General features: G+C 38.2%; 1 protein-coding gene across 1 annotated transcript in view; it reads left to right on the top strand.

Annotated features, from left to right (window-relative positions):
- Window positions 1-24,677, top strand: part of LOC118828854 (myocardial zonula adherens protein) — a 103,717-nt gene that overhangs the window by 62,048 nt on the left and 16,992 nt on the right. Inside the window, exons 9-10 of the mRNA XM_036735739.1 lie at window positions 5,460-5,545; window positions 7,274-7,379. Coding sequence (XP_036591634.1) covers window positions 5,460-5,545; window positions 7,274-7,379 — 192 coding nt within the window. The remainder of the gene's footprint in view (window positions 1-5,459; window positions 5,546-7,273; window positions 7,380-24,677) is intronic.

Below are 24,677 nucleotides of genomic sequence, written 5' to 3'. Positions count from 1 at the left end.
CTTAAACTTATGTCCAAACCGAACGCATTATCTTTCCCCCTAAACCTTCCCTCCCCTCCCCCCCACCCCTAAACTTCCCGTTTACTATCTAGGGCACCAACATCCTCCCAGTCCTCCAGTGTCTTCCTTCACTTTCACTTGACTCACCTCCCCCTACCCCCTCCTGTATCTAATCCTTTGCCAGGACCTGTTGACTTCACCTTTGCAATATTTTGACTATGCCCCCTTCTTTCCTCTGACACTGCCACCACCCTGGTGCAAGTCCTCATCACCTTATGTTTGGACGACTACAATAGCCTACTGGTTGGTCTCCCTGCCTCAGACAGAATTGCAATTTAGCAGTATTGGTATTAATATTGAAATTTACTTAATATCTGATTTAAAAGGAAGGAAGCAGCAGCAACAACAAGACCCAAGGCATGCACATGCATTTCAACAGAGGGATGACTTGTCACTCTAGACAGTTCAATTTAGAGCAGATTTTATTCAAAAAGTCTATGTCTGTTGTTTTGAACTTGGAACACATTTTCTCATGGAAGCAAATGGTGATTATATTCCTAGGCTAAACCAGTAAAGCCTATTTAACCACAATATATGAAATAATACTAATAATTCCAGCTCAAGTTCCGGACCTTGGTGTCCTGCAGCATAGTAAGGAATAGGAGGAAGAAATGGAATAGCATTTCTACCTCAGTTACTTTCCTGGGTACTGTATAGTTTACCCAGGATGAAACACACACACACACACACACACACACACACACACACACACCCCTTTCCATACTCCCTTCTCCTGGTTCCCACTGTCTTTGTTTTCCCCTAAGTCCTAACCTGTTCACTTCTTTCAAGTCTGTCCTAACTGTTAAAATGCTCTGTGCTACTTCAAATGTACGTACTTCTCCTTACTCTATAACAAAACTCCTAATCTCTCAGTGGCTGATTTCAGCTCTAGCTGTCTGCAGGAAAGCCTGGCATTGAGACTAATTCATAGTATGTATGTATAAATACCAGCACCCCCTCATCCTGACTCTGGTATTTGCAAAGAAGATTCTTGTTAACACAAATGATTCAATGGTGGGATTTCAGGTAGTGTAACAAAGTGAAGTGAAGAAATTCATGATGTTGGGGTCAGATACATTAAGGCTGTGTCTTTAGTCCAAAATTTATCATTCTAATGACCATTTAGAACGGGTTCTTAAATTGGGCCCTTGGGCAGATATCAGAGTATCCATGAAATTGCATGGCAAAAAAGACATCTTTATTTTCCCTAACTTCCAAATGAAATTTAGCATTTCCTTCAGTTATGATTTTTTAAAAATTATCCAATCAGTTGTCACATCCTGTTGTTTCTACCTTTGGGTCATCTCTTATATATGTTCCCTCAGAGACTACCGCTAGATTTTCCTGTATATATCATGTTAGTATATAGCTGTTCTTTGGTTTGGTTTTGTTTTTTGGAGGCATTTGGGTTTAAGTGACTTGCTAGTAAGTGTCTGAGGTCAGATTTGAACTCAGGCCTTCCTGGCCCCAAGGCATATGCTCTATCCACTGCACCACCTAGTACAATGTTGCTTGCATATTTTCTTCTCCTTTTAGACTATGAGCTCCTTAATAGCTGGGAATGTTTTTTGCTTTTCTTTTGTATCCCCAGAACTTAGCACAGTGCTTGGCACATAGTAGGCTCCTAATAAATACTAGGTGACTGACTGACTGAGAAGGGGTCCATAGGCTTCACCAGACTGTGATAGGGCTCTATAGTGCACAAAAAGGTTAAAAATCCCAGTCATTTCGGAAGCCAGTTTTCCCTAGCAGCCAGGATGGCAACTACCCGTTTTTTTTAACTTGGAGCAATTTCTATAGTCTTTCTGGAATAAAGATGATTAAACACACTCAAATACTACTGATGAGGCCACCTTGGCAGGAAGTAGGGTTAGGGGGTGAACAGCAGATTGGGAAGAGTTCACTTAGATTACATGTAACTGCATGCTTTTTAGTAGCTTCCTATTACCTAATTTTGGAGCCAAAAGGGACACTGGGAATGATCTCATCCAATTCCCTAGTTTTATAGGTGAGGAAACTGAGTCCCAAAAAGAGTAAGTGTCTAAGCTAGACTCCCAGTCTAGAGTTTCTTTCACTGCATCAGCCATTTGTGACTTGGCTACTTCTTAGTCTGAATTTCCTGTAAACTTGCACATAAGCATACAAATGTTCCTCAAGTCCTCATGACTTTCTCTTGATAGCTTTAGAATAGTTCTCCTCTCCTCTAAATTATCATTTCCATTTAGGGCTGGAGAAATGTCTCCTTAGCTAAGCTAAAATTTGGCATGTCAAATTACAACCCTTCTCCCAACCCTACTCCCACCCTGCACCCCCACTTATAAATCTTTGAGAGCAGAAATGCTGCCAAACCCTTATCAGGTATGGGAACAGCCTGCCAGGAAGAATGAATTGTGGTACTGTTTGTATCCTTACTTCCCATCTCCTGACCTTGCTTCTTCTATTTTTGGACTTTGCTCAAGGGCAAATTTCTACTTTATGAATGGCTTGTCAATTATAAGGCTTAATTTATCATTCTCCTCACTCACAATATTGAAAATATTATCTTGATCCAAATTAAACTCAAAGTTAGATCCCGTGGTCCTGTTTCACTACCTTTTTTTCTTCCTCCTGTAGTTTATTAATGAGTATTTTCATAGACGTGTGATCTCATCTTTGTGGCTACTGTCTTTATAGATCCTTTTCCTATATAATTATTTTCTGTGTCTTTCCATAAATCTTCTTTAGAGGCTCAGCCAACCAACCAACCAATTAATAAATATTTAATGTCTACAATGTACCAAACCCTGTGATAGGCCTTGCGGATATGAAGACCAAAAACTAAAGCAACATTTGTGTCCAATGAGTGGGTACACATATAAATGTATACAAGATGTATACAAAGTAAATACAAGGATCTGTTCCAAATAAACTGAAGGACTTCCTGTGGTTCTTTTAACATGTTGGAGATACCAATGAACTTTGAGGGCAGGTTCACTGTTGTCTCTCAGTCTCACTGTGTCACTCATTGCGATGTGTGGGAGTAGAATTTTTGTGGGGAGAAGAGAAATAAGAAAACTTTACCCTTTCCTTTCTCTTACAAGGATAAAGCTCTTCATTAAAATGTCTGAATTCAAATATCAAACAATATTTGCATCAATGCAGTTTGACACTTAAATTTAGGTCTTTTACTAGAGTATTAAAAAACACCTTTAAATAACCTTTACATTGTAAAGAAGTGTATTGGAAAGGGGAGTATTTTTTTAAAGACCTCTAACTACCCTTTACATTGGCAGACGTGTCAAACACAATGGCCCATGGAACACATGTGCCCATGATACTCCCTTGTGTGGCCTCAACCAGATTAAACTGTAATTGGGAAATATTTAACAAAATAAATAAAAACATAATAAAACTTAGGTATTATTAATATGTGGTTTTCTAATTTAAAATGCAACCTGCAGGGATCCTTATGTATAGTTTAGTAGTAACCATTTCTATTTGAGTTTGACACCACTGCATTACAAGATTTCTAATAGATGGTTACTCAATCTCTACTTGCCTACTTCCAGTGACAGGGAGTTTATTACCTCAGGAGGCAGTCCAAAGCATTGCTGGACAGCTGATTTCATTATTAGGAAATGTTTATGTTAACTATAATCTGCATTACAGTAATGTCTCATTGTTTTAAGTTCTTTCCTTTTAAATAGGAAATCATACACCTTTTCCACTTGACCATCATTCAGTTACTTGAATCACTCTTATCATAAGTCTTCTCTTCTGCAGGCTCAAAGTCCCCAGGTCTTTCTTATGATCCTCTGAGGTTTAGTGGAAGGAATGACAAATTTGGAGTCAGAAGACCTAGGCTGGCCGTGCACTAGTTGTGAGACATCGAGTCTCTATTTCCCCATCTACAACGGAAAGATAATAGTATTTGTATTACATACTTCACAGAGTTTGTGTAGAGAACAAATGAGATAATAGTGCTATATACAACTGCCTTAGTTTCCTCATCTGTAAAATGAGCTGGAGAAGGAAGTGGCAAATGACTTCAATATCTCTGCCAAGCAAACCTCAAATGGTGCCACAAAGAGTTGGACATGCCTGAAAAACAACTGAAGAAATGTTATATATTATTTATATAGTATGTGCGTGTGTAAAAGTACACATATACATGTGAGTTGCTGCGATTAAATGGCAGAGTTTGCAGATTACTCACCAGCCTTTTCATTTTCTTCTTGAGTTTGTCATTGTCAATGTTTTTCTAGAGTTTGTCATTGTTTCTTTTAAAATGAGATGTCCAGAACTGAATAGGTATGCTAGCTGTACTCTGACCAGCACAGCATATGACTGATTAGGTTTTCTAGATGGAGACAGTATATATTTCTTTTAACAAAGTCTTAGGATTTATTATCTTTTTAGAAGTCCCATCCCATTATAACTTGGGCAATTCCCCCTTCTAGGAGAGAAGGGGTTATAGGCCATTTTCCTGATAACAGTATGGCCTCCTAATGTTGACAATCTATTCAAAAAGCCAAACAATTCCCTCTCATCTGAAATTTAGGGTTGTGAAGTACTTATGGAAAGAGTTTAGTGGCTCTATCCTAGTTGTCAAGTTCAAATGGCCTATTTATTGATTTTAGTGAGACCAATTTTTTGCATAGACTACATAAACTCTGGTTTTCCAGAATAGCTGTGGAATTTGCTATTTTGGTTAATTAGCTCTTGTGGTGAACTAAAATCTAGCATGTGTACCATAGCAGGATTACTAAATTTCAAAGAACCAGAAGATAGGAATACTTAATTTATAACTATTCAGACCCAAATTTGCACTCTCTTTGATGATTCAGAAGGGAGTTGAGGATACTGTAGTGCCCATGGGTACTCATTATGAACATATCTATGTAGAGAAGGAGAATGACATAGTGGATAGTGTGTTGTGCATGGAGCCAGAAAAATCTAGGTTTAAATCCCACTTCTGACACTTACTAGCTTGTTACCTTGAGCAAGTTATTTAACCTTATTTAAACCTCAATTTCCTCACCTGTAAAATGTTGTGGTAGGACTAGAAGAAAAGGCTCTGAGGTTCCTACCAGTTCTAAATTTATAATCCTATAAGACTATAGATGAAGAATAGTAGGATATATAGGAGTCTAGGCCAAAGTTGTACTGTCCTTATGATACACCCTGGCCTCTCTGACACATACTGTAACTTTAAAAAATAGATAATATCAACCTCCTTATTTCTAATTTGTTTATTTCTCCTAAAATTTGAGTGCAGAATGTGCAAACAAACAAAACTGAACCCTATTCCAGTTACTTGGGCTTTGTTTAGAGGCTGGTTAAACTATTTAATATACATATAATTGCTTTGGAGGGCTTTTTTTTGATGAGTTAATTTAGAAATGTTTCTCTTTGTTTAGGAACGCCAGCAACTTCAGCTACAGCTGCTTCAGCATGAGACCGAAATGTCGGGAGAAGTTGTCAACACAGACTTTGACAAGAAAAAGTAAGCTATAACATCTCTTGTCTTAAAATGAATGACTTCAGTGGTCTGGCATTTGTCATTGAAATGCTGTCTCTATGAGCAACGCTTGCCTAGATAGGACTCTCATCTTCACATCATTTATCTCATTTGTATGGAGTTTTGGTAGCTTGTATGTTGGGACATGTCCAAACCATGGCTTAGTGGATAGATACTGGCCTAAGAGTCAGGAAGACATGGATTCAAATTCTGCCTCTGACATACTGAGCAAGGCAATTAACCTCTCAATGTTCTAGACAACCATTCTATGTTGAAGAGAAGATGCCGACCTACATTGGTGGAGAGAGTTCCTTGTCTGGGAATTCCCTAGGTCAATGAAATTACAAATCCAGTCCCTAGCCCTCTCTAGGGAAAGTTCAGTCTGTGAAATGTTTTCCATCAGTTGACTTGTGTAAGGGGCTGAATTGCTCATTGATCAACAGAATGTATCATTTTGATGAAGAATCACCATTGAGACAAATTCCAGTTTCCAGATTTCAAAAATTTGACTCTCTCCTACCTTGTTCCCACTTGTTTACAGAAATTGTTAAACCAAAACTTTCTTTGTACAAAGTAAAATTATCTCTATTTGTTTTGCATACTCTTTGTTTTACATTGAAAAGAGGAGAGTGGCATTCATAAGCAACAGAAATGTTGCTAATTCATGGAAAATTCTAAGTCAAGCAAATATTTCAAGAGAATAATGCTGCTTTGTATTTTTTCTTTTACAACTAAAGGCTTTTTGAAGTGATAAGATTCTTCTTTTTCTCAAGGCCAAGTATTTTAATACCCCCACCCCCAGCCCAGTATCACTCATTCTAGGACATAACCTGTAGGTGATGGACAGTTAAAGCTTGAAACAGCCATACTGTCCTTTACAGATCATATAAAGATACCTCATTAAACCCCAGGATTCCACAAAACATTGTTTGGAATCAAATACAGTGAATTCAACAAACCACTTATTAAATGCTGACTCTAATAGACATTGAGTATGCTACAAAGAAAAAAAACACTGTTCTTCCCCTCAAGATGTTTACAATCTAATTTGGGCAAATGCATCTCCTTGAAAAAATATGATGGAAGTTAAAATGAAATGGGGAAAAGGAAAGATACAAAGTGCTATAGTAATGTTAGTGATTAGAAGACAAAAATACTTATTACTTTCCAACATGACTCTCTTTCCTTTAGACCAAGCCAATCGCAGACGAGGTCTTTAACTTTTATAGCTGAAAGAATACTGAAGTTGGAGTCAAAAGACTCAGGTTTAAGACACACTTCCATCACTTTCTAGCCATGTAATCTGGGGCAAATCACTTAATCTCTTTGAGTGTCTGTTTCTTTTCCTACAAAAATGGTGATCATAATGACTGTCCTGCTATCTTGAAGGATTATTGTGAGGATCAGATAAAATAGTGGCTATAAAGAACTTTGTAACTGTATACTGCCATACAAACCTAACTTTTCTCTTTCAACTTTGTCCTCCTTTCAACAAAATAGAGGTTGGCAAGGTTATGGTTCTTTTTAACAATCCAACTTATTAGTGAGTACTTAAGGAAGTATCTGAATAGGTATTGCTAATGAATATATCTGCAAAGGATGCCAGATTTTGCATCTTGCTACTAGGCTATATTTCTTTAACAGTTTGACTATATGTGTTGATTATGTTGCCTCCAAAAGTAATTTAGTTGTTTTATATTCTCCTGATGTCAGGTATCAGCAGCTGGAGGAGGCAGCAGCTAGCCTGCGAGAACGCATTAGACACCTGGATGACATGGTCAACTGCCAGCAGAAGAAAGTCAAGCAGATGGTTGAGGAGGTAAGCTTTTCATGAAGTATTATAATGCCAGAAATGCTGCCCATAGACTTTAACAGCCAATTAGGGGTGAGGAATCTCTGGCCAGTATGCCAGATCTAGGCCTCTGCTTAATTTCTTCAGCTCTTGGGTCAAATTATTGTGACCACAATCATTTTAGCACAGGGATTTATGGCCCCCCAGTACAGGTTTCTATGGCTATCCCCTTCACAATGTAGATCCATAAGGTTAAAAGATTAAACACTTGAACATATTCTAATAGCTAACAGCTGAACAATTTTTAAAGGGCTGTGATAACTTATTTTGATACCCATAGTTCAGTATTATACAAGGTCTGATGAAAGTTGCTTGTCTCAACTAGTGGTCACTGCTAAACTGGCTAAGTCTCTTTCTGTCTCTAACTTTATCTCTTATTTCCCTCTCCTCTCTCCTTTTGATGCCTTCTATTTCCTCTCCCTTTTCCTTTCCCTTTCCCTTTCCCTTTCCTTTCCCTTCCCTCCTTTTCTTTCCTTTATCTTCTTTGTTCCTCTTCCCCCTTCTCCCTCCTACCATATTCCTTCCTCATCTGTCTGTTTTCCCCCTCTATTTCTCCATTTTCCTATTTCTTCCTTATTCTTTCCCTTTGTCTCTATCCCCAAACTAGCTATTATGTCGAACCAAACTATATCATTAATATCTATTGTACTTGCTGAATAAAGTTTCATGCTCCCTGATATAGTAGGTAAGTCAAGTATTTTATATTTCTTTAAAAAAACACTAGAAAATTAAGTTTCTTTTTAATTCTATAAGGTTGCCCTCACCTTTGGAGGGGTGAGTTCATAACCCTTGATTTCTGTCATAAAGTCAGATATTGGTTGTTTGATACTGTGGTACAGTATGTCACTAGTTATGCATTTGTGAGTCATTTTTCTTACACAAATTTTAAAATTACTTCCAGTGCCATTTCATTTGCGAACCTGATTAAAAAGAGAGGCATTGACATTCCAGCTGGTTAGTAAAAATTCCTCAGGGTCTGATTCCCTTTCTCATAAAAAAGGGAGGTTTCAACCTAATTAGACCCCTGGTGAGGAAAGTAAATCTTGAAAAGATATATATTTACATTGGATATTGCTGTAAACATTTGAAATTTGCTGATTATGTTTTGCCAATATAGAAAAATGTTGGAATTACTGCTAAGGTTGGAGGTGTGGAGTAGGAAAGGGGAAGGGCTTTTTATTTTGTTGCTTTAAAATATGACTTAATTAGCATCTTGACCTGAAATGAGAAATCAAATCATATCATGTTGTATTTTGTGAGTCTTTTTGTTGGCTCTGGCCCTTTCAGATTGTTGTCATGCCCTTGATCTAAATGAAAAAGATGGCAAATCACACATATCCCTCCCCTTTAACCCCCCACCCCCACCCCACCTTGGCCACCCCTTTTGCTGCTCTGGCACCCATGGTACCTGTACCATAAGAATAGCATCCCTACTGGTTATTGTTATGGAGTCACTTCCCAAAGGGAAAATGTTGCTTGTCTGCTAGTTACTTACTGTAGGCAGAGCTCGTACTCATTTTTACACAGAGAATTCTTAGAGACCATAAACAGAATTAGGAATGTTTTCATGCTCCATTACAGGCTATGGAAGATTCCATTCAATGTTTCTCTAATACTAGATATTGAGGAAACCATAGGATGCTCTGTTTTCTATTACCCACCCACCCCCAAATTCCCTATGCAGTTTAGGGACAGAATCTTTTCCTTTTTGAGAATATTAGCTTTCTTCCCCCCTCTCTTCTGCTTCATCACTTCTAAAATTGCAAATATTTAACATTTTTTTAATGAAATTGCTCCAACTACATGGAATCATGGTGTCCCATGTTTTCCTCAGAATCTAGTAATAGATTGCTAAATATCCAGGCAGTGTGCTAAACACATGTAAATTTCTGATTGTGCTATCCTAGCTCAAACTTAGAAGGGCTACAGCCAAATTTAGGACATTCATTTCAGCAAACATTTCATATTCAGGCATGCTGGCTTTCATTTTCTTTGGTGGTTTGGAAATCTCTGTTCTTCATCTAGAATCCGAAATAAAACCAATATACAATTTTTAAAGACAAAAACATTATCGTGAATAACTGGGGGGGGGGCAGGGCACAAGCAAGAGGAGAGGGAATTATAGTGAATGCCCATATCCTACTGTTTTGTATGTTGTTAGCCTACCCAGGTAAACTCCTGTAAATACTACTAATATCTCTAAACCCATTTGTTGGAATAAAGTTATGGCCTAAGAGAAATTAGGTGTGTGTTTGTATACACATGTATGTACGTTGGTAGAGATGGTATCTGTGGCTATGATCCTGAGATTTATTGGTATGTTAAGACCTTACTTTAAAAATAAAAATATTATACTCTTGAATCAGGTCTTTTGAAAAGTACTATATCTGTTACTTCTTTTTTAAAAAAATCATGTTTTAAACCAGCATGTCAATCACATATTCCTTTTATTTTCTGTTTGCCTCAAGTTGAAGAAAAAATGAGTGGTTTGAAATTTCAGTTGCTATAGTAATTAACATGGCAACTTTTGGGGGGGTTGTTTTCCAAAGACATCTTCAAAGTATTTTGACAAAATGAAATGCATCCCAAGGAGGATGATCAAAATGGTGTGAGGGTTCTGAAAATTATGTCTTGTGAGGACCAGTATAAGGGATTGGCTAGATTTATCCCAAGGATTAAGCCTAAGGAGAGAAATGACATTTATCTTCACATTTTTGAAGATCTGTCATGTTGGGAAGAGCAAAAAAGAGCTGTGTTGCTTTAGAGGGCAGAAGGGTAAGTCGCAAAAAGAAGCAGATTTCAGTTCAGCAGAAGATTGAATTGTCTGTCTACCAGAGGAGTATGATGCTCTGGGAGGGAGGATCACTATCTGTCAGGGCTTTGAGGAAAGGATTGCTCATTTGAGTGGGAGGTTGAACTAGATGACCTCCAAGGCCAAATTTTGACTCTAAAAATTTTTATGATCTGAACTACATCTGGTTTTTTACTCTACAAAAAAATCTCATATATCTTATGGTGGCATACCATAATTCAGGTAGATATTAGTACTTCCATTACTTTGGGAAGGTGAGTCAAATCAGCAAAGTCAAAATCAGGTCATATTGTACGGACAGAGTCTGAGAAGCAAGGAGGCTTGAGAGATTAGTTGTGAAATCTTGTTCCAGTGAGCAAAGCATCTGTTAATCCGACTACAGAGTGAGCTTTTATTGGTGGCAAATTATTTGGATAGTTTCTCCTACACTATATTGAAGCTTGAAAGCTCATGAGTATTGAGGACTGAGGGATCACACTGCCTGCTAATGTTAATTCATACATAATGTATCATTTTAGTTATAATATCTATGAAGAAATTCTATACATTAAAATATGTGTTTTCCATTTTTAAATCAAACTCCCCCAAATTAGACTAGTATGTGGTTTTCGGGATGTAGTCCATTCTGCAAAAACAAAACCAAAAACTTACCTTTCCGTGTTACTTGAAGTTCTTAAGCTGCTTATATGGTCATTCCCATACTGAAGGTGGGTCAAACTTAAATTATATGTAACATATATGTACACATCTATATATGTATATATGTACACATATATTTATATACGTATGAATGTGTGTATGTACATATACATACACACACGCATACATATACACACAAATGTAAAAAGAAACAATGCTGGATTTAAAGTCAGAAGATGTAGGCCCAAGTTCTAGCTCTACCACTAACTGTGTAACATTGGGCAGATTGTTTCTTTTATTTGAGCCCCAATTTTTTTCATTAAAAATGAGAATAATAGCTATATTACCCACCTCACAGGGCTGTTGTGAGGAAAAAGCTTTGTAAACTATGAAGTCCTCTGTGAGTATGATCTACACATGACCCTAATGTAGAACTTTATGAGCTTTGTTGTTGAGTCATTTTTCAGTCACGTCTGACTCTTTATGACCCCATTTTGGGTTTTCTCGGCAAAGATACTGGAGTGGTTTGTCGTTTCCTTCTCCAGCCTCACTGAGGCAAAGAGGCTTAAGTGACTTTCCCAAGGTCACACAGCTAGTAAATATCTGAGGCCAGATTTGAACTCAAGAAGATGAATCTTCCTGACTCCAGGTCTAGTGCTCTATCCACTACAACACCTAGCTGCCAGAAAGATATAAGATATCCAGAAAAGAAGGGCAGAGGAAAGAAAGGAGCTGATCTCTTTTATGTGAAGTCTATATACATAGACTCAGCTGGAGAAAGCCAAAAGATAAAATGCTTTCCCAAGAAAGACCGCCAGATTGAGTGATAGTCTAAGAAATATGGCCCTAATTAGACAGATGAAAGGACTTGGACTTGTTTGCTCAACAGAAAACACTATAAGTTTCACAACTTCAGATGAATGTAAGGCTATTATATAGTGTGTGCTACTCAGATATTCTCTACTTCCACAGAGGACTTAACTAGGAGAGAGATATTAGGGCTTAGGGACATGTCCAGAACAGGAACATTCTCTGGCCCCTCCATTGTATTCCTCATCTGGACAGACTTTGGCGGGGGGAGAGGGGGCAGATATACATATAACTATATCTATATAGAGATCTACATAGAGATAGATATAAATATAGTTATAGATACAGATATAGTTATATAGATATAGATATAGATTAGACACCAAGCTTCCCAAGTGTCATTGCCTGGCACACAGTATGCCCTTAATAAATGCTGATTGATTGTCATTTGCCATTGAAGCAGAGAGAGGAAGGAATGAGACCAGAAGAGAGTAAATTATTTTACTGTCATTAAAAAAGATATTTGCTTTTATTTGTATAATCTACTTCCCTCCATTAGCACATATTTTAATGCCTAAATGAGTGGAAGGGTGAGTATGCATAGGGATGAACTAATGGGGTTCAACTCACCAATCTACCAAGGAAGACAGTTAATTCTCCTCATCACTCCCAGCTCCATTCCCCTCTGAAGGCCTGGGCAAAGCACTTAACTGCTGTTAACACCTCTTTAAACCTTCAGACTTCAACAAACACGGTCATTCACACCTCTTCAATTGCTCTGACCCAGCCTGCTGCCTTTGCCAACCAAAGCATCCTACTTGCCTATGGAAAAATGGAAAAATAATGTGGAGAAGAAAAAGAATCTCATAATTTTCCTCAGACTTAGTGGGGAGCAGGGGAAGTATGTGAGTGGATGGTTTTATAATCGCATATTTATTCAAATGGGTGCACACATTATTCTTTAGATTAATAAAGAGTAACTTAAATCATTATTCCTGTGCCACTTGCCATTTCAACCAGCAGAGAGCATCCAATTATGTCCTCCATCTCATGTCTCTTTTGTGGGTATCTTATACTTCTTTCTCTACAAAAAGTCAGTTCAAGGGGCTTTCCTGTTAGCAGTGATCAGAGGCAGGCTTGGCTTACTGCATAAGAAAAGAGGCTGTAATTAGTTCTTATTTATCAAACTAGATCCTAGGTGGGTATAGGAAGGCATGTAGCTCCCCAAGGTGCTACTTCACAACACTAACCTAAACTTTTGCCAAATATGTGACCAAGTCTTTAATTTATTTAGCTAGTCCTCCTTTAGCAGATCCTCCACCTATGGTCCTCTCTATTTTGACCTATTTAAAACACGAGGAAAACCTTAGCTAGCTAAAGTTAGGCTGATGATCCAGAGTCTGAAGCCATAAATGAAAAAGAAACACAGAAAAAAATGACCACGGAAGCAGCCACATTTAAACAAGTGCCAGGGAGGTTTGCCAGCATCCATGACCTTCATCATCTCCTGTTGGAGTGGTACATCATACCATCTCCTGTCCTCCAGGAGTTCTTAGGCTGTCAGAGCCACAAATGATGACTAGAGAATGCTTTCTTTCTGGCTGATGGCCTTGTATATAAATAAAAGCCTTTCAGAGGCTGTCCAGATAGATCGAGAGTAAAGATTTTTCTAAAGTAGAATGGATGTCATGTTTAACAAGAAGCAGAGATAAGGTGGAAAACAATACACCCTGTTCCTGTATGAGCTATACCTAGGGATTGCTAATAACTGAACATGATTTGTTTATCCTCTTTGGACTCTGGTCCCCCAGGACAAGTACCAGTGTCTTTCTATCCATTCCCCGACTAGTTTAAAATATTCAGGAAGTATCTGTGAAAGTTGATTGTTCTGTAGTTTCTTAGGAAGGAAATAGAGTCTCATAGTGGTGGCATCTGCCTGTATTCCTCTCTCCTGGGGAGGCTGAGGTTGGTGGATCACTTGAGCTTAGGCATTTGGACCTGCAGGAAGGCTAAAACAGATCAGGTGTCCACACTGAGTGTGGCACCAGTATGGCAAGCCCCAAGAGGTGCTAGGGGCAGGCAGTGTGCTCTGGGTCAGCCTGCCCAAGTTGCAAATGGAGCAGGTCAAAGTTACCCTTTTTATCACAAGTGGGGTCAGAGCAAGCATTGTGCTGTGTGTGGTCAATGCATCTCTAGTCTGGGTGAGATGGGGAGACAATCTGAAAGAAAGAAAAGAAGAAAGGAAGGAAGGAAGTGAAAGAAAGGAGAAAAGAAAGAAATTAAAAGTAATTCAGGTCTTGATTTGTTTTTCTTTAAGTATCAAAATTTTAAAAAAACACCTTTGCACAATTTCTGAGAAGTTGTTTTTAATAGAATAAGCTAGAAGGGATTGTAGAAGTCATCTAGTTATCTGGAATTCTTAACTTGAGGCCTGGGGTCCTATTTTTTCCCCAACATTTTGTTAACTGTATTTCAGCAGCATTGGTTTCTTTTATAAGTCTATGTATTTGATTTTAAAATGTTTTTCTGAGAAGGGGCCCATAGGCTTCCCCAGACTGCCAAAGGGGTCCATGACACTAAAAAGGTGAAGAATTTCTGCTCTAGTCTGACCTTCTCACTCTATAGATGAGGCAAATGAGGTTCAGATTGATGATAGGATCAGTGGAGCATGATCTCAGGCTAGAATGGACCTCAGACTTGTATTACAGAGATGCCGGTGCAAAAAGTCTTATGTAAGTAGAATATACATGTGTCCCACATAGAATGGGCATATAGTCATTTTGGATAGGAAAAGACAAGGTGGACCTACCTGCTACCCATATCACAAAGGCATTTTTAAAGGAGCTTTTATTTATTTTTTCTTTTGAGGCCTCAAAAACAAAACCTGGCTCTTTTGGTTAGCTTTTCTTAACTCTTCTTCTCTCTATATACTGCAACTGATCTTCAATGCTCTCCATCTTCAAAATCTCCCTTACTCATAATGTTTATGCACACAAACATTCTTTTGTTTTTTCTTTTCCCCTACATTTTTTACATAATTCCTTGACATACACAGCCCTTACCAATACATATTATACATGTATATACAAATACATATACATATACATATGCATATACATATACATATACACATGTGTTAAATTTCAGATTGTGCATCTTGCCTTTGGCCTTGCATTCAGCATACTTTTATTTTCTAAAGACAAAAAGTAAAATCTGCCTTATCTTTACTGGCCAGAGATTCATGGTCTCTGTCACTAGGTCACACAATTCCACTTTAAATGGGGGAGGGGAAAAGGAAAATTTTCTATAGAACCTAGAGCTCTAATCAACTGAATTGAACTGTTTCTAGATCATGTCACACGAGCTCTTCTCCAGATTTAGTCTTCGTTTCTTTGGAAGATGATAAATGGTGACCTGATCTAAGAAGCTTTTCTAATTACCCTGTGATGTACCATATGATGTCGGAAGAATATTCGTGCTGGAGAGGTGATTCTTATGGCCAAAATATTAAGAAAATGCCATTAAGAAGAAAAATCCTAAGGACTTTTCGATTTGGGAAAACATCCATGTAGTTAAATACTACACAGAAAGAAAATTACATCTTAAATGCTGCAAACAAAGAAGTGAAAGAATCTTAAAGACTGATCTTTTGGAATATTTCAGAAACTGTAGGCAGACTTCAAGATAAAAAAAGAAAGTTCTGTTATTAAATCTGAAAATCCAAGTAAAAACGGTATTAAGGAAGTGACATTTGGAAGCTGGGTTCCAGACAATCCATACTTGAAAAATAAAACCTTATGTACAGAAAAAAAGCTACAAATACTTTATCAAAGACATTACTGATGAGATGTGGAAAACTATGTGAAGATGTTACAAGGATCATCAGTGTGTCTGATTTTCAAATGGATCTGAGCTAAGGAAGTTATCCTTACAAAATCACTGTCAATCCCTCAAGAAAAAAAATTAAGCAAAAAAAAAATGCTCATATGGTTTTTAGTGGCCAAATAACGTACCTTTATGTGGTGGGTGTATGGAAGGCTGTTTTGACAGAATAGACATCAGCACTTGAAAATTTAGCCCTGAATCTTTAAGAAAAAAAAAAAAAGCTTGATTTGATTGGGATCATTTTCCTCTCTGGATCTCAGATTTCTCATCTGTAAAATGGGTGTGGCAGGACTAGACTGTCTCTAAGGTTCTTGCTAGCTCTAACATTCTTTCACTGATTTGCTTCTGATACTAAGAACATTCTACTGGGCCTGAGGCAGGGATGTGGTGGAAAGAATGCTAGATTGAGAGTTCAAAGACCTGAGTTTGAATTCTGGCTCTGTCATTTACTCACTGTGTGGTCTTGGGCAAATTACCTAACTTCTCTGGGTCTCAGTTTCCTCATTGATAAAATGAGGGCTTTGGACTAGATACCCCTCAAAGTCATTTTCAGCTCTAAGTCTAGGATCTTAGGCTCTATAAGAAGAGAAAATATATTACTTCTGCTGAGACAGATGCATTGAAGTAATATACTTCATCTGTGCTTTGGATTTTACAGCATTTCTGAGAGGCAATATTGCTGGGCTTGGGTTCAAGTTCCAATTCTACAGTTTACTTATTACACGGCTTTGGGCAGGGCATTAAAATTCGTTCGATCTTTATTTCCTCATCTCTAAAATGGAGATAGTAATACTTATGTTAACTATCTTACTAGGCAATTTTAAAGATTAAATGAGATATCATATATAAAAGGCACTGTATTCCTAAAGACCTATATAATTGTAAGCTAATATTTCTAGGGAGGCAGTGGTGGTGTGGTAGAAAGAACACTAAAACTAATTATTATAAAAGTTAGCATTTATATAGACTTAAGGTTTACAAAGTGCTTTGTATATGTTACCTCATTTTATGCTCACAACAACTCTGGGAGGCATTTATTGTTATTATCCCTGCTTTTACATATGAAGAAACTGAGGCACACACAGGTTAAATTACTTGCCCAGGGTCACGCTGCTAATCTAAGGGAAGATTTGAACTCAGGTCTTCCTAACTCCAGGTCCAGCATTTTATTCACCATATGACCTAGATACCTAGAAAGTTATTATCTCTGTTACTTTGGACAGTCGTTTAATTAGTCTCTCTGAACCTCAGTTTCCTCATCAATAAATTGAGGCGGAGTGTCATCAGAATAGATAATCTAGCTTTAACACTCTTTGATTTCCTGGAGAAACACAACAAATTGGTGTGAAGTGGTTTCTTACTCAACCTCATAATATTCTCATGGAGTAAGGGAGTGAGTAGGTAAGAGAATATAAGTAAGTAAGAATGTAAGAGAGTGAGACACGGAAGAACAGTCAGCAAACATCTATTAAGCACCTCCTGTATGCCAGGTACTGTGCTAAGTGCCAGAGATACAAAGAAAGGCTAAAGGCAGCCCCTTAATGATGAAATGAGGTAGAGTTAAGAGTGATCTGAGGTCACTGATAATCAGCCTCTGACTTGGAAATGAAATGACTATATCTAGATGATCTAGAAAACTCGAGAATGCCTCAGTGGAAAACTTGATGTTTCACACTCTTTCCTAAGCACCCGTCCTTGGACTTTCCTTTAGATTTGACTGGCCAGTATAAGTGAGGAGAGGCAGTGTGACTTAATGGATAGAGACTTGGCCTTGGATTTAGGAAGACCTGAGTGCAGGCCCTTCTGATACATCCTAGCTGTGTGATCCTGGGCAAGTCTCTTAACTGTTCATGCCCTGAAGTCGCTCTTTAAGTTGCAGATGTCTTGATCTAGATTGGTAAAGGAAGTTGCTTTTGATGAAATCATAGTTCTGACCAAACACAACAACAACACAAAAGTGAGGGAGAGGTTCAGAAGGCAGGGAAGGGAATGATTTTCATGTTCTAGAGTAACAGTAAAGTGTAGCTACGTGGCTCCATGGATAGAGTGCTGGGTTTGGAGTCAGGAAGACTCATCTTCCTGAGTTCAAATCCAGCCTGAGATACTTACTAGCTGTGTGACCCTGGATAAGTCACTTAACTTGTTTGCCTCAATTTCCTCATCAGAAAAATAAGCTGGAGAAGGAAATAGCAAACCACCCCAGTATTTCTGCCAAGAAAACCTCCAATGCTTCAGATACTTACTAGCAGTATGACCCTGGGCAAGTCACTCAACCTTGTTTGCCTCAGTTTTCTCATCTGTGAAATGGACTGGAGGAGGAAATGGCAACCCTCCCCCCCAGTCCTTCTGCCAATAAAACTCCTAACGGGGTCACAAAGAATCAAACATGACTCAAAGACGACAAAAGAACCAACTAAAAAGAATAACAGTAAAATCATAGGATGTTTGAGCAGAGAGGGATCTCATAGATGATCAAAATATATAGATGAGGAAACTGAGGCCCAGAGAAATGAAGGGACTTGCTACGGTCACTCAAGTGTTATTGCAAATATCATTGCATTAAGTCCAAATTTCATCAGCTCCTCAAGGGCAGCACCTCTTACATTTTTGTCCTTGTATCTCCAGTAACTAGTACAGCATCTGGCATACAGTAGGTGCTTATAAAGGCTCATTGATTGATTAGTTGACACAGCTAACCTTTCTATCATACAATAGTGCCAAGACTGAGTAGAGTGATGGATAGAGCACTGGTCGTGGAGCCAGGAAGACTCATCTTAACTGAGTTCAAATCTGGCCTCAGACACTTACTAGCTGTGTGACCCTGGGCAAGTCACTTAACCCTGTTTGCCTCAGTTTTCTCATCTGTAAAATGAACTGGAGAAGGAAATGACAAACCACTCCAGAATCTTTGCCAAGAAAACTCCAAAGGGGGTCACAAAAATTTGGACATAACTGAAGTGACTTAATAAAGCGCCAAGACATTGTAGACTGCAAATTTGTTATGATATATTCAATTTAAATGTTTGTAGATTTTAAGTTAGAATATGAGAAGTTTGTGTTGAAAGTATTGATTCTACTATAGTGTTTTTCCCACAGTTTCTCTACTAGTTTATCTTTTTCTGCCTTGATTTTTCCTCAGTGTCTCTGGTGGTGAAATTTCCATTTTTTTTATCTTGCTAGTATAATTTATTAAAGAGTCATAGAAAGAAATAAGTACCATGAGCCTTTTGGAGAATGTACCTAAACTCATTGACAATGAAAAAATTCTTGTTCAGATCTTGCCTCCGATGCTTAATACTTATGTAACCATAAGCAAGTCACTATAGCCCCCTGAGCCTTGGTTCCCTCATCTGATATAACGCGTGTATGTGTGAGGGTGGGGAGAGGTGTTGGACTAGACCACCTCCGAGGTGACTACTATGTAAATGTCTAAGGCTGCACATTTACTCAAGACGTTTACATAGACTGAAGTCTTTCTAAGTCTGGGCCCAGAACTCTATCCACTTAACTCCCTGGTAGCCTTAAATGCCCTGCTTTGAGGAGGAAGATTCTATCAACTCTACCCACTTCAAAGATACTTCTAGTATCTCTGATCCCACTTTAGTAAAGAGTGGGGTTTTCTTATAGGCCCATTGCCTTTTTCTGGGTTATGTTCACCTCCTTTGAGTTCAGGGCACACCCAGCAGCAGCTACAGAAGACAGAATCCAGCCCTACTAATGCTGCATTGGCTGATTTTCTGACCTTTTGGATGCTAAAACCTACTTTCTTCTGCCTTGAAGGGGCTTTGCTTGGCTTGAACCATTTCATTATCTGCTTGAGACCTACTGCTTAGCAGAATTCTGATCCTGTGTCATTGCTAGTCACATCCCAGTATAAAGTTGCCACTAGAAAATATTTATATATAAAGAATTTTTAGTAAATAGGAGTGTTAAAATTCTAAATGCCAGAATTTGGCATGGTCTTGTTCTTAGTTTGATCTTTAAATATTAACATATTTTACTTAAAGTATGAAGTTTACAGTCAGTGCTAGAAATATTATATGTACATAAGCCTGGTGTGTGTATATATGTATGTGTTCATGTGCATGTGCATGCATGTATGTGTGTGTGTGTGTAATGGAAAGCAATAGAGGCAGTTAGGTGGCACAGTGGATAGAGCTCTGGGTCTGGAGTCAGGAGGACCTGAGTTCAAATCCATCCTTAGACTCTTAAGACACTAGCTGTGTTACACTGTGCGACCTTGGGCAAGTTGTCTGACCTCTGTTTGCCTTAGTTTCCTCAACTGTAAAAAGGGGATAATAATAGCACCTACCTCACAGGGTTGTTGTGAGGATCAGATGAGATATTTGTAAAGCACTTAGCACAGTGCCTGGCACATAGTAGGCACTATACAAATGCTTATTCCCTTCCCCCTTCCCTTTCCCTACTGCAACTTCATTTTACGAAGTATGTATAATATAGATTGTTCATATTGTTCTCCTAAAGCTTGACATGTTTTCCTTTCAGATGTTACTAAATAAACTCTGTTGTTCTACAGATTAGTTGCTCTTTGGGCTCCAGATATGTCTAAAAGGACAAACATTTCTACAAGGTTCAAACTATCCCTATGAAAGGTGGGGATAATCCATCAATATCACAGGAGTAATTCATCAATATCACTTAAGCATTAGGATACTTCTTGTAGGACATGCCAATGAAATGAATGTTGTTATGGCCACTTACAACTGTCATACATCCCTTGGGGAATGTGGTCCCTAAACATCCATGGAAAATCCAATCTAGTAACCAGCAGGGGTGGTGGGGGAAGGGAATAAGTTTAGCTTGGACTAAAAGCAGTGATGAGGTCTCACTGGTGCACACTGAACAAAAACCCCTTTGCCTTGGGGTGGGGAAGATAACAGAGTGTTGTGGTGGATAGAATGCTCGAGTTGGTGTCAGGAAGACTTGTATTCAAATCATATCTTGACACTTAATAACAGTATGACACTGGGAAAGTCACTATATTCCTCTAAGCCTCATTTTCTTGAAAGAGATTGAATTCAATGATTTTTAAGTTCCTCTCAAGTTCCAATAATATGGTCCTAGAACTTTTAGTAGCATTGTTGGAACATTCTTCTCCAGGCACCTCCTATAGGAGATGCCTGTTCTATTTTCTGATCCTTCCTTCTATCACTAATTTATGGAAAATAGTAGTTCTATATATGTGAATATTGTATATGATTCAAAAGAGAGCAAAAAGGAAAACTTGATAGTAATACATACATTCACTGGAAATATGCAAACCTGCCCATCCAAGTCTGAATCAATCTTGTCTCAAGAAATTTCACAACTACCATAACTGAATCCCAAGAAATTTGCATTTGCCACCTGTGAAAGCAGAGATAGAAAAGCTTGATATAAGTTTTTTCCACGTCTTCCTCTCAAGAGAATTGTAATAAGCAACGATTTTAAACAACAAACCCTTTCCAAACTTAGATAAAAATCATCTACAATTCCTTTTCCAGTGTAGCCTATGGCATGGAGAATGTTACAATCGCGAGTGGATAGTGATATTTGATTTAAATGTCCTCATTGGGAGGGGAGCACAGTGTGAAACAGGGGAGTCAAAAAGCCTTTGCCATTTCTAGATGATTTGTTGATACTAATTTCAGTCACAACATTAAAAAAAAAACTTGACCAGTTCCTGGAAAATGATACAACATGCTATTAAAAAATGGAAGCCATTCACTGAGAGCTCCCTCTTCTCCCCTCCTTTCCTCATTTCACATCACTCAGATTTCTTGCAAAAATTTCTCTTTAATCAACCTTATTTCACAGGAAGTGACTCTTCTTGCTGAGGCAAACCCATCCGTATACCCGTAATCCCATTCCACCCCATCTCATCTTCTCCAGAAGATTATGCCTTCTGTCGTCTCCACTCTCTCACTTAATTCCATCTGTCTACTGGTTGGTTCCCTACTGCCTAAAAATACACCTCTGTCTTCTTCCCTGTCTTCAAAAAGACTTCACTTGATCCGTCTACCCCTGCTAGCAATGGATGGTATCTCTTCTCTCTTTTGTGACTAAACGTCTTGAGAAGGCTGTCTACAGTCAATGCCTCCACTTCCTCTCCTCTTACTCTCTTCTGAACTCTGCAGTTTGGCTTCCAAGCTCATCATTCAACTGAAACCTCTCTCCAAAGTACAAATGATCTCTTAATTGCCAAATCTAATGATCTTTTCTCAACTCTTCTCCTTCTTGCGCTCTTTCCAGCCTTTGGATTACCAGTTCTTCTCTTCTCCTTGATATTCTCTTCTCTCCAGGTTTTCATGACACTTCTTTCTCCTGGTTCTAATTCCACCTGTCTGATTATTTTCAATCTCTTTTGCTAGATCTTCATCCCAATCACACCCACTAACTAAGGGTATCCCTTAAGGCTCTTTCTGTATGATTTCACTTAGTTGTCTCAGCTCTCATGTATTCAACTGTCATCTCTATGCAGATGATTCTCAGACCTATTTATTCAACCCTAACCTCTAGTTTCACAGCTCCAATTACCTATTGATATCTCGAGCTGGATGTCTAGTAGACATCTTAAATTTAACATACCCAAAACCAAAATTATTATCTTTTCCCTCCAAATCCTCCCTCTTCCTAACTTCCTTATTATGGAGGAGGGTGCCATCATCCTCTCAGGCACCTGGGCTTACAATCTTCTCGACTCCTCACCCCCACACCCTTCCCCAAACTCAATCAGCTGCCAAGTCCTGTCATTTCTACCTTTATAACACCTCTTGTATATGATCCATCTCTCTTCTGTCATTGTCACCACCCTCTTATCACCTTGTCTCTAGACTATTGTGATATCTTTCTGGTTGGTCACCTTGTCTCTAATTTCTCCCCACTCTAGTCCATCCATTCAGCCATCAAATTGATCTCCCTTCTGTACAAGTCTGATAACATCAATCCTCCCTCTATTCCTCCATTCTGAGATTCCTTCTAGTTCCAAATCTAAGATTATGTATCATTTCACTTATGCCCTTTCCACCTCTATCTACCACATGACTTTTCCAGTACAAGGCCTTAATTTCCTGGAAATTGGGGGGGAAAATACAGTGGGGCTAGCAGTTGGTCCACATGCATGGTCCCCATGCCATCAAGGAGGGTATAGAGTGATGCCTCAGAAAGATTGATGGCCTATTGAGTTTCTATATTGGGAACTTGTTGGAGGTGGAGGTGGGGAAGGCACTCATTATGAAAAGGAGGCATTAAAGAAAAGCAAATAATAGAAATTATGGTAAGGGGCAGGTCACTTTCCCCATAAACCAAATCCTGATTATGACCCTTGGATACCCTAAATCAGTGGCATCAACCCCAAGGGGCTGCATATTGATTTAGAAAACCACAAATTAACATTATCTATTCTGTATTGTATTTTTATTTATTTTTTAAACATTTCTCAATTACATTTTAATCTGATTTAGGCTGCCCACAAGCTATGAGTCTGACACCTCTGTTCTAAGGTGAACATGTATTCTTTCTCAGGCTTGTAACCCCAGGTATCTCACTTGGAAGAGAGAGACTTCTCTGCAAGTCCCAATATAGTTCCTTAAGCTGGGGTCCATGTACTCTCTCAGGGATCAGGGGATAGGTTTTATGGAGACATGAATTTGGATGGGAAAAAATTACATCTTCATTTCAATTTAATTTCCTTTGTAATCCTATGTATTTCATTTTGTGAATCTAAAAATATCACTTAAGAAGAGGTCTGTAGGCTTCAGTAGACTGCCAACAGGGTCTGTGACACAGAAAAGGTTAAGAAGTTATTGCATCTAGGCCCTGACCTCAAAGACTTTGAAATATCTTTTTCCCCATTATTCAGCAATAGTTTTGTAGGTCTCCTTGTAAGAAAAACTTTCAATAGATGGTTGGAAGCTAAAGGAACTCCATTCCCCTACCCCTCCAAAAAAGGCTAAAGAGACAGAGAAGGGATAAGGGAGAAAACATGACCTACCTTTCCTCTATTCAAAGTGATCAAAAGGAAGGCGTTTGTGAGCTCTCCATCTTCCCCTATCTTGCATTAGGTTCTCAGATCTTTAACATTTTGTGATGCTGGTATAAGTAAACTGTCCTCTCTAACCAGATCTATTTTTAAGCTAGTCCAGTTTGAGAGTACAAATAGATCTTTTATGTATGAGTGTGTGATGATTATAAATGTTGGTATGGGAAATCTGCCCATCAGCGCCACAGGAATAACGAAGTGCCCCCTCCTTACCTCTACGAGGTTAAATCTGAGTGTAAGGCAGTGTTCGGGGTGGGGGTGGGGGTTGAAAAAAATCTTTTGCAAGAAATTCAAGGACAGAACAATTCTAACAGCATAGAGAGTACTACCATTTTCTTCTTTTCTGTGGTTATGTCTTCTCTGTGAATGTGTCCAAGCCATAAAACCAATTTATACCTCTTTGTATCACTCTTATACACCTAAGGATGATTTTTAGGTGTTCTGGAGAATTGGACTTAATATTTTGTGTTGCCCACTTTAAAAAGAAGTAGACGTATCATGAGTCTAAAATAAAAGTCAAACAAAAGTAGATTATTTTCCCTTGGAAGCCAGTTTCATCTTGAGCCTTTAAATGGCATAATTCTATTACTGTACATTACGCGGAACTTAATAGAAGAAATTGATTAAAATATGAGCACTATTCGTTGCATGTGCCCTGGCTGAATGCCACAAGACACATTAATTGAAAATGAATTTTCACAAACCCAATCAGGCATCATGAAGATGAAAAATGTGCCTTTTTACCCCTTTCTTTCATTGATTTTTCATTTTCCCCTCTTAACTTCATTTAGCAATTTTTCAGTTTCATTTTGTTCTTACTTTAATTCATTCCATCCTTTTCCTCTCAGCTGGGGTATTATAACTTTTTTTTTCTTCCTTGTTAAGCTACTTTCTTATAGTATATTACAGCAGGGCAAATTCTGATAACTTAATAGCTGACTTATTTCTCCCCATATGGTTTATTTCAGAAAAAAAGTTTAGTACTTACATTATTTTTTAAACTTGCATCCTGAGGTCATTTTTTATCCTGAGGATTTCATTTTTAATATAAAAATAAACCCCTAAAGCATAATTATTT

Source organism: Trichosurus vulpecula, chromosome 8 (genome assembly GCF_011100635.1).
Source record: "Trichosurus vulpecula isolate mTriVul1 chromosome 8, mTriVul1.pri, whole genome shotgun sequence".
NCBI lineage: Eukaryota > Metazoa > Chordata > Mammalia > Diprotodontia > Phalangeridae > Trichosurus > Trichosurus vulpecula.
The sequence above is the reverse complement of the archived record's forward strand: the minus strand, read 5'-3'. Positions and strand labels throughout refer to the sequence as shown.